The 15,470-nt window shown below is 30.8% G+C and overlaps 1 protein-coding gene across 6 annotated transcripts in view; it reads right to left on the bottom strand.

The window, feature by feature from the left end:
• The window catches only part of LOC129983906 (SEC14-like protein 2), a 75,470-nt gene that overhangs the window by 15,010 nt on the left and 44,990 nt on the right, over positions 1-15,470 (bottom strand). For all 6 annotated transcript variants that reach the window (XM_056093605.1, XM_056093606.1, XM_056093607.1 and 3 more), the window contains exons 2-7: positions 9,441-9,525; positions 5,977-6,046; positions 3,423-3,466; positions 2,378-2,443; positions 1,347-1,440; positions 1,095-1,186 (exon numbers count right to left, since the gene is read on the bottom strand). In XM_056093605.1, coding sequence (XP_055949580.1) covers positions 1,095-1,186; positions 1,347-1,440; positions 2,378-2,443; positions 3,423-3,466; positions 5,977-6,046; positions 9,441-9,525 — 451 coding nt within the window. The remainder of the gene's footprint in view (positions 1-1,094; positions 1,187-1,346; positions 1,441-2,377; positions 2,444-3,422; positions 3,467-5,976; positions 6,047-9,440; positions 9,526-15,470) is intronic.

Genomic DNA, 15,470 nt, shown 5'->3' with positions numbered 1-15,470 from the left:
TGGTTGACAGGTCCTGGTAAATGACTTCATTTAGAAACAAGCTTTTAAAATAAGATTAACTCTCTCTCTCTCTGTCTGTCTTTGTCTCTCTGTCTCTGTCTCTCTCTCTCTCTCTCTCTCTCTCTCTCTCTCTGCTCAGAGAGAAAGTTTTAAAAATGTGTCCCTCGTAACCTGTCGATATGGAATAAGAAAAATCCGTTTTCCTTGCTTTTTGGATTTGTATACTTCAGAGTAATGCTCGGATAACAAACATAGTATCTGCTTGTTATGGCTTAGGAAAGATGATTTGTCGATTATAAAAGGAGTAGCAGCGAAATCGTAACTAGAAGTCCGAATTTCATTCTTTCTGTAAGATTTTAGGGTCATGGCTGCAAGGTCTCGGCTTCGGAACCGAAGGGTTTCAAGTCTGAGACCCGTTTCCGCCAAAGAACCGTTACGATATCCATTCAAAATAGCCCTAGTGTTGCTTTAAAAACAGGACGTTAATGTAACTAAATTAAACTAAGCTAAGAAAGCTTTTTATCTGAAATCCCGCGGCTTTCCTTTGATCCGAATTGACGTTGTTTAGTAAATTTAATTGCATCTCTCCTTTCTAATATACAGCAGGCTGCGCCAAATAATCTATGTCTTCTTTTAGCTCTTTAATTAAATATATACTTTCAAAATCAACATTATTTCGATAATAGAATATTAGTAAAAAATAATTTTGCTATACATTTGTTGTAAAGTTTTTTTTAAATTAAATTTTGAATTATTTTTAAGTTTATTGCTTAATATAGAGATTTCTCAGTTATCAATTTTCTCTTTCTGACGGTTCAAATATAAAAAGGAATTTCATTTATTGCGGTTGAGAAAGTGGATAATAACTGAAGCAGCACGTTAAGCCTTCAGGTGATGGGTTCAGTTCTACGGGAGTCTAGAAGCAATTTTAGCTATGGTTTTAAGCGCGACTTTTTATCAGTTCCTAAAAATGATTATTTTTTGTAAAATTTGTTCACCCTCTCATTTTCAAAGCTTTGAAATATGAATATGAAAGGTATCAGAACTATTTTTTTTATAAAATAAATAATATCTTTCTAAAAAAATCAGTCTACCTCTTTTCTTTGCTGTAGCAAATTCAAGTCATATTCAAGAAAATAAACTAGTAGTTTCATTAAGTCCATCATTTTTAGAGATGACACATAACCTGAAAAAGTAGAATAATTTTTGGTGATTCTAGAAATATATCTACAATATTATAACATGAAATTTGATCTTAAAGTTTCATTTCTTGTATAGTAAATAAATAAATTTAAAAAACTGATTACTGATCTGAAAAAAAAAAAGGTTTTAGAAACATTTTTCACCTTTGTAATCACAGATGCCAGGCATGAAAAGTCGCACAGCGCTGTTCTCCGAATCCAGTCCAAGAGAGTAGGTGACAGGATATTTTTGAAAGACCTTTAAAATAAAGGGAACAATATGATAATATGAATTCCATCGAGTAAGATAAAATATACTAATCCAAAATGCTATAAAAAGTTAATAGATAATAACATATTTTTTGTGCCTATTTTTTTATATTTATCTTCCTCAAGCTATATAGGAGTTACTAGCTATCTTTGTCACTTATAAGCTCAGATCAGAGATTCATTTAAAAAAAAGCTTTTGAAATTCCCATTTACTCATACTGAAACTCAAATTGTGGAATTCAGACGGAATAAAAAGAAAAGAAAAAAAGCACCTATTTATGTTCTATTGAAGCGAAAATGAAATGCTGCGAGTAAATAACTGGCATCAATTTGAACTTAAAGGGTAATAATGATATAAATTACTTAATACTTCAGTCAGATGGCAGATATAATTTCCAAAAATCCTTGGAAGAAATCTCAGAAAATGTGTTATATTTAGAATAATCGTTGTAAACATATCAAATGTATCTATTTCTTGAAAAAAAAACAGAAATGAACAATTATAAAGCTTTATTCATTGGAATGAACCTGGGTGTAACAAAGAAAATGAAAATCATTGGTCATCTGAACTATGGCAACTCTATCTACATGAGTAAAATTCAGTAAAAATTTTTAGAAATAATAAAAATACGCTCAGTCCGAATACGATATTTTTTCTGTTTAGCAAAACAGAATTGGAGAATGAACATGTATAAGAGACAAAAGAATAAATTTTCTTAAATTGCAATCAAAATCGGTGGTCTAAGTGACATGACAATTTGATATGAAAAAACAATCTTAGTAAAATTTTGGACAATCTTTAAGTATTTTTGTTATTATCCTAAAAATATCCAGATTATATGCTGTAAAACCATATATTCAGGTTTATATAAAATTATTCCCCATTCTAGCAACATTTGCAGCTTCAGAATAGAAGCATCGCTTACTTCCGGCAGTTGGTAAGCTTCCGTCAGGATAGTATCGGCCCCGATTTTCTTGCGGAACTTGAAGCTCTGCAATGGAAAGAAAAAAAAAGCACATGCAATGAACGGAAGGATTTATTTATACGAAAATTATGTATGGAATTTCTAATATTATAAGTCTAAGGAAATCTAGATAGTAATTAATAATCAATTAAATCGATCAATATTAAATTAAAAAATAATTTTGAGTCAAATCAATGACTATTCAGTGTTTACCTAGAATCGACCATTTTGCGTCGATTATTTGTCTAAGAATTCAGATTATAAAGTTGAAAACTGATAAATGAAAATCAATATTATACTTTTCATTAATTTCTTAACTAAGTATATTGTATTAGGTGCTTGCATGTATTTTGATCATTTTTTTTAACTTTAAAAAGGCATTTATTGAGAAAAATTGGTACAGTATATATCAATCAAAATATTTTCCATCATTTTCTGCAACTTTTTCCCATTTTCGTGCAATAAGTCTTGCAACGGATTGTCTTCGAATTTTTTTGGTCCTCCATTCCGTTCTTTGTCAGTGACATCGAAATCACCACTCTGAAATCTTTGAAAACAAACCGACCAAATTGGGACATGACGGAGCAGCATCACCATAAGTTTCTAAAAGTGTCTGATGGGCTTCGGCAGCGGATTTCTTCAAATCAACAACAAAAAAGCAATGAATGTCGAAAATGCAATTTGGAGCATTCTATGATTGGGATCGTTATACTCTGAATAACTCAATAATACGAAATGGAAAACTTTCAAAATGACAACAATAAAGTAATAGCAAATTGGTAAAACCCAAAAACATTGACGTTTATATAGATACTTCGCATGTTTACCTATAGATGTCGCTGATTAAAATACATGCAAGCCCCTAATATTTAGTACTCCGATTCGCATCTAAAATATATAGAAGAAATAATGAAAAAAATGAAACCAATTAATATTGCTTTTTTAATACCATCAATAATTGAATGAAATATCATTTGTTGTTGTAAGAAAAAAATTGATTGCTTACCTCTCTGATCATCTTCTCAGATTTAATAATGTCGAAGTCCCGGGCTGAAAGAAGGATTGAAAGTAAATGAGCTCGGATGGATTCAATATTTACGAATAAAAGAGATGAATAAGAAGACCTCATCGAAGGGCCGTCTTACTTTTTTTATTGTCGAAAGAACGTTTGTTATTTGGTGCATTCAAATATAATTCATGCAATGACCATTCACTTGGTTTTCAGACATTATAAGTGATAAGTGCACATTGGGATTCTATACGCAAACTCGTATCTACTAAAATTCATTATTGGTTTATGAGATTTGCTTCATATATTTTCAGTTCCTTTATGTATCTACAAAAACCGAAGGGCTGGGAAGGATTCCGAGAAGCTACAAAGACAGATCAAATCTATCGCACCACACATCGACTTTACGGAACCTCTTGGCAGAAATGAAAAATGTTATGCTTCAAGATGTCGCACGATATAAAGTGAGTCAGAAAATTCCGATAAAAAAGGGACAGTGAAACCAGGATGGAATTTTACAACAATGTTGGAATGGTTTTTTTTAAATCATTGTAAATGGGAGAATTGCGTACCTTTTATAGTGAACGCTTATATTGAAACTTCATTTGTCACAATAATTATTGGTTAATGCATGCCACAGAATTGTTGTACATTTCCTTCATTAAAGCAAAGCTGAAGTCGCATCATTTATTTTAAGCCGTCGTTTTCACTGGCATTTTCTTAAGCTACACTGATTTGCAACGAAAAACCTCTTAAAAATCATTACCAAGGTAACCTGCACCAGAATAATCGAATGTATTTGGGTTGTTCAAATAAAAAGTGGGCACTTTTGATGGGTCAGAATGACTGCAGTTATAGCAGCGTTACTGAAAAGGAATATAAAGCGTGGTAGGAGGTGTGTACTGCATACAGCATTCAAAAGTGAAATCTATTCATGGTAGAGAAAACTGGTCAAAAGTAAATTCGTGCTATACATGGATGCGCCCAGAGCGGAAGAACACACGGTTGTATGGTTTCCAAATTCTTTGATTGCCGTAGACCACTCTTGGTTGACTAACTGCCCTAAGAAACACCATCCATTCAACACAATACTGCAGTACTCTGACGAGACTACGGAAAGCAGTGAAAAGCAAATGGCCAGGCCTTTTCACACAACAAGTGATCCTTCTCAATAACAATGCCCTCCTACACGTCTCCCGTGAAACCCAGACGAGTTAAAAAAAAATTCCGTTGGAAAGTGTTGGAACACCCGCCGTACAGACTAAATTTGTCACCCACTGACTTTTACATCTTTGGGTCACTTAAGACAGCATTACAGGGGACACTCTCCATTCGGACAACGAAGTGAATGAAACTGTGCATTACTTCCTCAAGAATCAACTACCATCTTTCTACAGCACCTGTTACCTAAACAATGGGAGCTGTGTTACAATACACATATCAAATTATTTTTATTTCCAATAAAAGTATTCTTTTCATTCATCTTGTCCACTTTTCATATGGGCAACCTAAAGAATACATCCTGTACTCTTCATTTTTACACCACATATAACAAAGAAACAATTTAAATATATTTTAGTATGCGCTCTGGAAGATTAGACGAACGTGTTTCCTTCTTGCTCATTTATTTTAAATTTAATACTACTTTTCTTTCTTCATTGCTGTCGCTATTTCTTCAACGGAAAGCTTTACATAACGTGAAAAGAAACCATCTTTTTTTTGTCACAGCAAACTCTCAAATTGATTAATGAAATAATCCATTGCATTAATTTTAACCAGTTAACTGTTCCAACCTCTTCGAAAAATGCGTATCTAAATTCTCTCGCAAAAATAGCGATGACGAATATACTTGTCAAACACAGAATATATGTAATATGAAATTATGCTGTAATGAAATCACTTTTATTTTTTTACTTCAGCAATCATATTTATTTATTTACTTAAACTAAAGAGACATTTTTTGCATATGAACGAAAAGAAACATAAAAAATTAATTTACTATTTTAATTTGCTATTTGAGAATAATACTGTGCAAATCTTGGCACAACGCATAATAATCTTTCATTTGTTCTTTTGATTTCGACTTGGCCTCAAAATATTTTAAACATCTTGAAATTTACGAATATGTTTGAGTTTTTACAAAAAATGTAATTCAAACTGCGTATCGTCACTCGTGACGTATAAACGAATCATAACGTAAAATGTTGTTCTTTTTATTAACAAGTATACTGGTCAAAAATAGTTAACTGATTAAGAGATTGTGTTAGAGTGAAAAATTCTCCACGTAACTTCTATGTCTGAATTTGTCAAAAAATATTTAAGACATTTTACTCTTTAAATATTGAAATGTCAAAATCATAAATGTTATGCATATAGAATAATTTAGTAACCGATAGAATAATTCTACCTGAAAATAGAATGCACAACTGAATTTTTTTAAATGTCTCAGATACAAATTTACTATTCTTATTTATTGAATAAGGAATTAATCACTATCATCTACAAATATATATTTTTAAAAAAACAAACGGAATTGGAGAAATTCCTTTACCTCTCAACCATCTGAGGAGGAATTCGTCGTCGTGGTGGGGCTGCAAGATATCTTTCAGGACTCTTCGAAACTGCAAAAAGTGACAATTCATAAAGGAAATGCTTGAAAGCAGTTCTAATAAAACCTCTTGATGCTAAAGAAACAGCATTCTCTCGAATTCGGTGTCAAAAGATAACTGAATGTGAGTGTGAAAGAGTCGATCAGTATTAGAGTTTAAATTTAAGGCTGTTAATCTGAGATGAAAAATTTGGAAAAAATATAGGTTTGGGGAAAGAAAAAAAAACTCTCTAAAATTTGGTTGTTGAATATTAATATAATTAAGACTGGGCAAAGAAAATTTTAAAAACAGCATATAATTGGGGGGGGGGAACTATGCTTAATTGGAGCAAATTTTTAATATTTCACTTGAATATATGCTACACAGGAGAAAATATCTGGGGAAAATTTCAGATTGAAATATATTTTGAAAAATTTCAGCTTGATCAGGATATAAAATGAAATCTATTTTCCATAGTTAATTCTCCCCGTTGCCTGAAATCGTAGAAGTGTCCTGTGGAAATAGGAATCTTCATTCGAATTCAGAAAGATAGAAAAACACTTGCAAATATCTTTCGACAAAGTTGAATTTTTCGAAAAATAATGCAGATATCGATGAAAATTTTAATCAAGTATTTCCACCTGTGTAATACTTATTTAAGTGAAATTTCAAAAACTGTGCCGAAATTTGAAAAAGAAAAAAGAAAAAAAAAAAAAAAAATCCAAATGTGTTGGTTTTGAAAATTTTCCCCGGCTTAATTGAACTATCTTAATGTTCGATTACTTATTTCATAGGTAATTTCCCTATCTATCATTTTTTGTCCAAACTTTTCCTCTCAGATATATAGTCTTTTATTTAAACTTAAGAAGCTTATTTTTTAAGTTGCACCGTTCTCCCTCCCTCATTTGGGAGCCAAGAGAGAAAAAAGTGCATTTTTTTTTTTAACTTAAACAAATGTGAATATTTTTTTCATTTTTCATTTTTCAACATTTTTTCCTCTTTTGTACTTATAAGATTTTTAATCTCATAGCTTACTTTATTTAGTGGCCCTCAATTTGTAGTTTGGTGGATAAAGTTCCCTAATTTCCCAAACGCAAGTTCGCAAACGATAAATTTTCATCACATTCCATCATTTTTTTAAAATGATTTTCAAATTCCATCAGTCATTTTTGGGACACCCGGTAAGTATAAGTTTAATAACTTTAGGTCAAACGATTTGCTTTGTAGTTGTGCCGCCAATAAACAATTTTCTATTTTATTATAAGCAGAGAAAACATACAGAAAATAGCTTTTTACCAAAAATTTTGTGGTCAAAATAATAATCATGTAAGTGCGGAGAGTTGTTGAAATACACAAAATAATTAAAAAATTTCCTTCTTTTGATGTTTATTCTGGCTTTATTTTCTTATTGCATTGCTTCTAGTGTCTCATTTGTTTTAATTTATGCTTTTATTTCAAATTTTTGAAATGAAAGTTATTTTCCACAGTTTGCACATTAATTCTTTTTACACTAATTTTTACTGTTTTACTTTAATTTTATTCTGTGTGTTAACAGTACCTCGCGCTTTTACGATTTTTGCTTTGGTTTCTAGATCTTCAATTAAATAATATTTTCTACGTCTATTGTGAAAACTTATAAGCCAGTTAACAGCTGCGCTACCCGAGCAATTGCTTTGGTATCATGGTTTTGTTACTGAACTGCGAACCAGAAGGTCTCAGTCTATCCTCGCGCATCACCATCTTCCACACGTCTTACGCACTAGTAAAGAAATTCTTTAAAAAAATTCTTATGCTTATTATTTGCAACTTTTAAGTGTTATGATTTATTAGTATAGTTCATTTTCTTCAAATTTGCTCCCAAATGGCGCCTCTTGTACTGAGTTGAAGCTTAATAAAATGAAACAGTCAAGTGATGTCTTCGAAAACAGAATTGTGAATTTTCAAAAGTGTAGTATCGAAAACTCGAGTACGAAACTTCATATTTATAAACATGATACAAATCAAGTTAACACTTTACCGACCGGTAGCGGTTCGAACATACTATGCCATTTCACCGCCCGCTCAGCTGCACTCGAGAAAACGACAGCTGAATTTTTTTCAGGGCATGCTGAATTGGTGGAAAACGTAGTCACCACAGATCGGTCAAAAGTCGATTAATCGACGACCGGTCGGTAAGCGCTGGGGAGCAAACGTCGAATAATTGACGACCGGTTGGTAAGCGCTGAGAACAAAACGTCGATTAATCGACGGCCGGTTGGTAAGCGCTGAGAACAAAACGTCGATTAATCGACGGCCGGTCGGTAAAGTGTTAAATTAAAAGTATGTGAAGCGAGGAATTATCATCAAAATTCTTCTCTCAGAATCGCACGTTTAATAAAATGTTTTAATGAAATGCTTTTATCTACTTACTCACGAAATTAATATTCGCATAGTAAAAAAAAAAAAAAAAAAAAAAGGAATTTAATGTCTTAAGAATAATTTTCAGCCTTAGCATTTTCCCACGCAAACTTGTTGCTCTTCTACTAATCTGTCAATCAGAATAAAATAAAATCATTTTCAGAGTAACGAAATCATTTGACATTAAAAATTTTGATTGCTGTTCAAGATTGCTGACTGAATTTTTTTATTATTTTCTCTCAAATTTTCTAAATTCAGCAGAAGAAAAGGTGTTTCTTATCTTAAGCAATTCAGTCTGATGGAGATAGATGTCGATTAGTTATAAAAGCAACGCACACAGAAAGCGAACAGATATGCTTATGTAATTTTTTTTTTGTTCAAAATTTGATGGTTTACTTGCAATACTTTTTATTTTCTCGATTATTTACACTGTTATAACAAAAATGCATATAAGCGTTGAGTAAGCAAAAACAAACTAAATTGTCGACAAATGCTAGTTTTAAAAACATCATAAGATTTCCGTGGAAGGAGATGGCTCAAGTCTTAATTTCTTCGATTTCCGATCCATCTTCTAAAACTTCTTGTGCGCCAATTCAAAGTTCTAAAAGTTTTTATGCCAATTTCAATTCAATTTTCTTGGTTTTGTATAATTTGTTTTTAAATTTGGTTTTTTAAGAAGAAAAATGTTCAAATTTGAAAATATATGTATACTCTTGATAATATAGTGTACCTAAGTAATGAGTTCGAGCATTTAATGTGAACCAGAGGTATGTGGATATTCTCTAAAGTAGATAAAAAAGCAAATAGGAAGTGGATTAATAAGTGCATTTTATGGAGAATCTTATTGGAAGAAAATGAGTGAAAGAAGAATTTTAACTACAGCAAAAAATAAATCAGTTATTAAAGCTCTGAAGAATTTTGCTTTTTAAAAAAGTTTCGAAAATGAAAATACCCTTTTTATTAATTAATTAATTAATTTATTTTTTACTACAACTTGACTGAGAAAGATGACAAAGAACATTCTTTTTACCTCTTTCAGAATCATTTTCCGATTTTCTTCATTGTTGTAGTCCACTTTCTTGTGTGCCATGCTCAAATCGATGTAGCTGCAGCTACTGCAAAAGTGAAGAGATAGAAAAGAAGAAATCGTTAATACAATATCACATTGCCTAAAATGTTCTTATGATTTTTAAACTTCAACAGAGAAAGTCGCTGATCATCTTAAAATTTTTATCTTAAATAATTTAAACAAAAGCTAAGCATCATGAAACAATAATTTTACTTGAAACCATTTTGTTATTCTCTGCTTGCAAGAGTATTTAAATTTTAATGATAACTATCTTATATATATAAAATGCTAACGTACGTGGTACAGAAATCGCTCTTATTACTTATTACGGAATGGCAGCAATGAAATGTAAACATATCGATACATGAAAGTTTCGGCAGACTGCTTTATTCAGTGTTTTTACAGATGCACTTAATTCAACAATTGCACAACAACAAAGTTTAATAATCATGAGGGGAAATAGCCTTACCCATTACTACGGATACTCACTATGAGTTACTTATTGGAAACAGATGACTTCCAAAACTATAAATTCCCAAAAAGGTTTTTGCATTATCTTAAAACTCAAAAAATTATCTCCTTAATGATATTGATTTCATTTCTGTACAGTTTTTTTCCTTGCTTTTAATAAATTCTTCAAGTTTAATTTACAATATTACGATGCTTTTAATGTTAGGGTTAGTTTGGTTTGAAAAATGTTTATTAAGAGTACCTAATGCCCCACATCAGTTGCTTTTTTAACGTTATGAAATTCAAGCTTATCCATCAAAATATTCAATTCAATCGCGAGATCAAACTAAGATTAAAAATTCAGATTCAAACTAAGATTAAAAAATTGCTTTTTAATCATTCATTCCGAAATAGGATTTTCGCTTCCGCTTATGTTTCATAATATATGCCCTTTTAATTTGTTGCCCGCAATAATTTGCTGCAAAATTATTCAGTTAAAGTTCTATTTTTCAGCCGCATCAAATAAACTGAAATTTTAAAAAATGCATTCCATATTAATCATTTAATAATCTAAAAAAAATCAATAATCCTAGCGAGGAAGCTGGTCGCCAAAGACGGCTATTATATTAATAAATAATGTAGCATAAAACATATGAAATCGCTAAAGTAATTATTTGCTTGAGCAAACTAAGTTCTTGATTTCGAATCAGTTTCATTTCTTCTACAAATAGTAAGTTTGTAGTTATTTATTTGTTTGTTCATCATAAGTTTAGCTTTGAAAAGGAATAAAGATAACCATCAGTATTTTTTATTTTCATGTTTTTGTGCTGCTTGTAAGCAAATCAATGCACAGATTGTTTTAGACATCTCGTGTATTATACATTATAAGGCTGTTCGCATTTTTATCTTTAATTGCTAATTGCCGAGATGAACCGGATGCCAGTAAAAAAGTAAGAAAGATCAACTGATCACTTACAGAAGAATTAAACTCCATTGAATCTGAGAACTCTAAGTAAATTGAAAATGGATAAATGTAATTTCACTTCATTTTAACCTGTTAACTGGATATGACGAAATATTTCAATGCAAAGCGAATTGAATATAAGTTAATTACCCGGTTAACAGGTTAAATAACACACATTTGTTGCGTGGAACTATAATTCGAACAATTTACACTATAAATTTGATTCATAGCTCTTTATACATGAAATTATAATTAGAAAATTTCTCATCTTTTATAATTTGAGTTCTATCAAAAGTATTTCAAAGATTTCTTTTATTTAGAAATTTTTAAATGAATAAATTTGTTCACCCGATCAATGATTTTATCAGATAAACTGGTGAATCTGGCAGTAGCAGCGTGAAAATAGTTTAGAGACAAAATAAAATGCACGCGAAGTGGAAGATAATTTGTACAGTAGATTACAGTTGAATTTTAGAATCGAAAGTAATTAGTATAATTGATCACATTTTTTTCTTCTGTGCTTCATATTTGTTTTTCATGTTGAATAAATTTGATTACATCGGATTAATTTCTTTTTGAAGCAACATTTTGTGCAAATTTCAAAATTAGTTTTGTCTGAAACGAAGGGAAAAAAATAGATTGAATATACAACTCAAAGAAAGACTCTGTCAAAATTATACCTTCGCTTTAAATTTTCAGTAAACAATTGAACAATAATCAAAATGAGCGCTGGCCTATCAACTTTATTGTTTCTCTTCGTAATTTTGCGTCTTCACTGGGGTTGATGAACTTCAATAACCCGAAGCAGCATTCATGGCTTAACTGGTTTTTGTGGCTTCTTTTTTCCACCTGCATTTTCATTATCTAAGCCTTGAGTAGAACACATGCTGTTATTTCACTTGGAAGGAAAAAGAGAAAGCAAAAACTATTTCGATGCCTGATATTTTTCAATGTCGCACTATTTTCCGTACATATTATAATACCAATTGTGCTTGTTCCAACGTATTTACAAAAATGTTTGTCGCAAAATATAAAGAATATATGCGATTTAAAAAGCATTATACAGATATAATTAATTTCAAAAGTTAAGATAAAAAATAAATTATAGAATTTTAAAATGAATTTTCTGTTATAACCTCTGAAAGGATGAAGCTAGAATGCGAATGAACATTATTATTACAATGTTTCAGTTTTCTTTCTTTTTTAGATAATATTGCATTAATTTTACAATTCAGATTCCTTGAAGAAAATAATAAATATTTTTTTAATTTTATTTGAAATAAATTTTTATCAGAAGTTAAAAAAAATTACAAAATCATCGTAGAATAACTAAAAATTTGTTCGGATTTTTTTTCATTGCTCTTGGGTTGTAATTGTATGCAAACTTACAATTAAGTCAAAATCCAAGTAAATTTTTTTCAAAGTGATCTTTTAAATATAATTTATGTTTAGAGATCAGAAAGTCCACAAATAATCATTAAAACAAGTTAATTTATTTCTAAGCAGAAGCATAAGAATTATCAACCTCAGTCGATTGGTAGATCGATTTCTAATCTCGATTCTGCCGCAATAACTGTTAGTTTCGTAATGTTGGCACAGTACGGACAATATATCCCCATGTAAACCGATATTCATCAGCTGAATATAATTCCGTAGCAAAGAATGATTTTGTTAGTTCCTGCTGAGTCATTCATTTCATCCGAATGTTGGCATAGAACAAATGAACTGTAAATAATGGAAAATTTTTCTGTTCAACAGCTGTTGTAGACTTTGCAATCGTTAATAAGCTGTGCTGTTGCGACTCAGATTTGTTCAAATTCAATTTTCTTAGACAGTAGACTCTTTAACTTATCTTTAAGCTTTGTAATTTATCGCATAAAGATTATGAAATGGTAGATGCGTTTTTATGAAACCAATTTATCAGTTCCAAAGGCAAGAAAAAATTTCGAACTTTTTAGATAAATGAACAGGAAACACATTAACTGAAATCCGAGTTTAAGGTCTCCAATGTTAAACGCGCTGACAGCATCCACGTAGTGACAGAAAAATTATATTCGACTCGGAGAAACGATCTTAGTGTCATTTACAATGGAAATTTGTTGAAATTCTTAATAAAATCACAACTGAAACGTCGAAATATTACAACAAAATGTTACTCTCTGTACAAGTAATAAGCAGATGTATTAATAAAATAAAGGTTATTAAGAACACAATAGAGGTCATCTAATAGTTCTTTTGCGGGCATTTTTCGCAGAACATGAAAGCATCTCTAGTACTGTAAATATCTACTACTGTATAGAATATACTGTATACTGTAGAAAGTATCTCTGCTACTGTATTAACCCTTTGCACTAGGAAAAATAAGTCGATGCAAAATTATTCAAGTTAACACAAAAACTTGTTTATTGATATGAAAAAAAAAAATATTTATTATAATTTGAAGTTGAATTTTACCAAAAAAATTAATCTAGATCTTCTTACCATTCTTTAGATATTTTTAAAAATCAAAATTAAATAAATAAATGTCAAAATGATTAACCGTCTTGAAATGGAGAGTGAGAGTCACCATCCGAGTGCAAAGCGTTAATATGTAATACCAATGGCGGAATTGTGTGGACCTTGACAACTCTTGTAATTCTGAACAATTCTCGAACGGAGAATTCTTGGTGAACACAAAGCTTCTCTTTTGTTTTCTTTTTTTATTGAATCATCCCAATAAAAGTAACTTCATAATTCTTGTAATTCCGATTAAACAAATTTATTAAACCGAAATTTTTATTGTTATCTGTTACGACGACTTTAAGCCAACGCTTTTCACTTACTCCGACTCCAATCTTGAGAAAAAAAACCACAAACGTGCCGAGAAACGTGCTCGATTGCGACAGCCCTTTCAGTCCCCTGTGCACGTTTCAATCACAGAATATTTAGCTCTTCATTAATTCTATCGAGGTTAACTGCGACAACAATCATTAGGAAACGTCATGGTTGAACCACAACAACATGACAGAATTATCGTGTCATTCGGAATTCTATAAGTTTCCTAATATCTTGAACCGATTCGGCATTGTATAAAGTTCCCAACTAAATCGAAGATCGAGAAGAAAAAAAAATGAAGACGAACACAAGCGATGACAATAAAGAGGTTAAGAGTTTTTTGAAGTAGGTTTGTGGAACGGGAACGGTAGAAAAAGAAAAAAACAATTTTCTTCCATGAAGTTGCCGCAATCGAAATGATCAGTCAACTTTCAAAACAATGAAAAGCCAGTTCGCCAATAGGCAAATGTTATAGGGCTGCAAAACTTCATAAAAAATATCTGATGTACTGCTTTTTCTGACGTTTAGTAAGAAAATACCAGTTAGGAAAAGTAACGTTGTCAAACATTCTCTTCTATCAAAAGGAGAAGGTTTTGGTGAAAAAATTTATAATGAGAGAAAACTTCAAGTACACGGTGAAAATTGTAGTTAGTTTTGTATCTTTTATATTGCACTTTTTCTATCTTGCTTATTTCATGCTAATTATTTTCTTCAGGAAAAGAAAAACTGAAAATATCTATTAAATATCATGCTTATTAAAATGGAAAATTAACCCACTTATTTCTCTTTTAAAAGCTGCAAAGTTTTAACCGTAGGAAAAATAAGAGATATGTAAAAAGCAAGTGATAAGTGTTCTTTCGTACAAATATCGGTTTAAAGGTTCTTACAAATATAAATTTAAAGGTTATATAATATAATCCATCTCATGACATCTTATTGGGACAGCTTCCAAAAGTAAAGATTTTTGTAATAAATAAAAATTATGTTGAGTTTAATTACTCTCACAACAATAAAGCACCACAAATGATTAACAACGTTTTGCTATGAATGATTTTTATTAGATTTGCATTGCAGTTAATACCAAACAGTTGAACACTTTAAAAAAATACATCAATAGCAGAACTGTTTGTTATCAAGTTATTGATCCGATCTGAAACTCATGTAGAATTATACGCAGTATACAAATCGAGGAAATAACCTTTTTTCAGTGTCTTGTAGATTTTCATATAAAACGGAAGTTGTTGAGAAGTTGTAATTAAACTGAAAAAAGTTGAATAACTCTTTCCTTAGGAAGCCATTGTAATGCAAACTAAGATTTTTCTCAAATAGTCAAATTGTAATATATTTCATAAATAAGTTTCTTATTCTTTGTAATAACTGATCGATATTTACTGCTCTTTTCGTCATCGCTTCGCAGTTCGTTTTGAATTGCAAAAGGAGTTAATCCTCTTCAAAACACATTTTGGGGATTTCAAAGAGAAAAAAATAAATATCAGCAAAATAGTTTGTTTTTTACCCTGAGTGATTCAATCTATGATAAGGGATTTTTTGAGAAATGTGGAATATTTTTTCATCACATCAGACTGAAGCGCTATTACCTTACTGTTACTACTGCAAAATCCGTTTATCCGTACTTCAGTTATCTGACAGTTCTTTTTAGAGGAAATAAGGAAATTCGAAAGCACTTATCTTTCCCAAGTAAAGGCAATGAAACGACTGACTGATATTTCAATACAATAAGTTGAAAGAATGTAAATAGTATT

The sequence above is a fragment of the Argiope bruennichi genome, chromosome 9 (genome assembly GCF_947563725.1).
Source record: "Argiope bruennichi chromosome 9, qqArgBrue1.1, whole genome shotgun sequence".
Taxonomy (NCBI): domain Eukaryota; kingdom Metazoa; phylum Arthropoda; class Arachnida; order Araneae; family Araneidae; genus Argiope; species Argiope bruennichi.
Note: the sequence above shows the minus strand (reverse complement) of the source record. Positions and strands in the feature narration are given on the sequence as shown.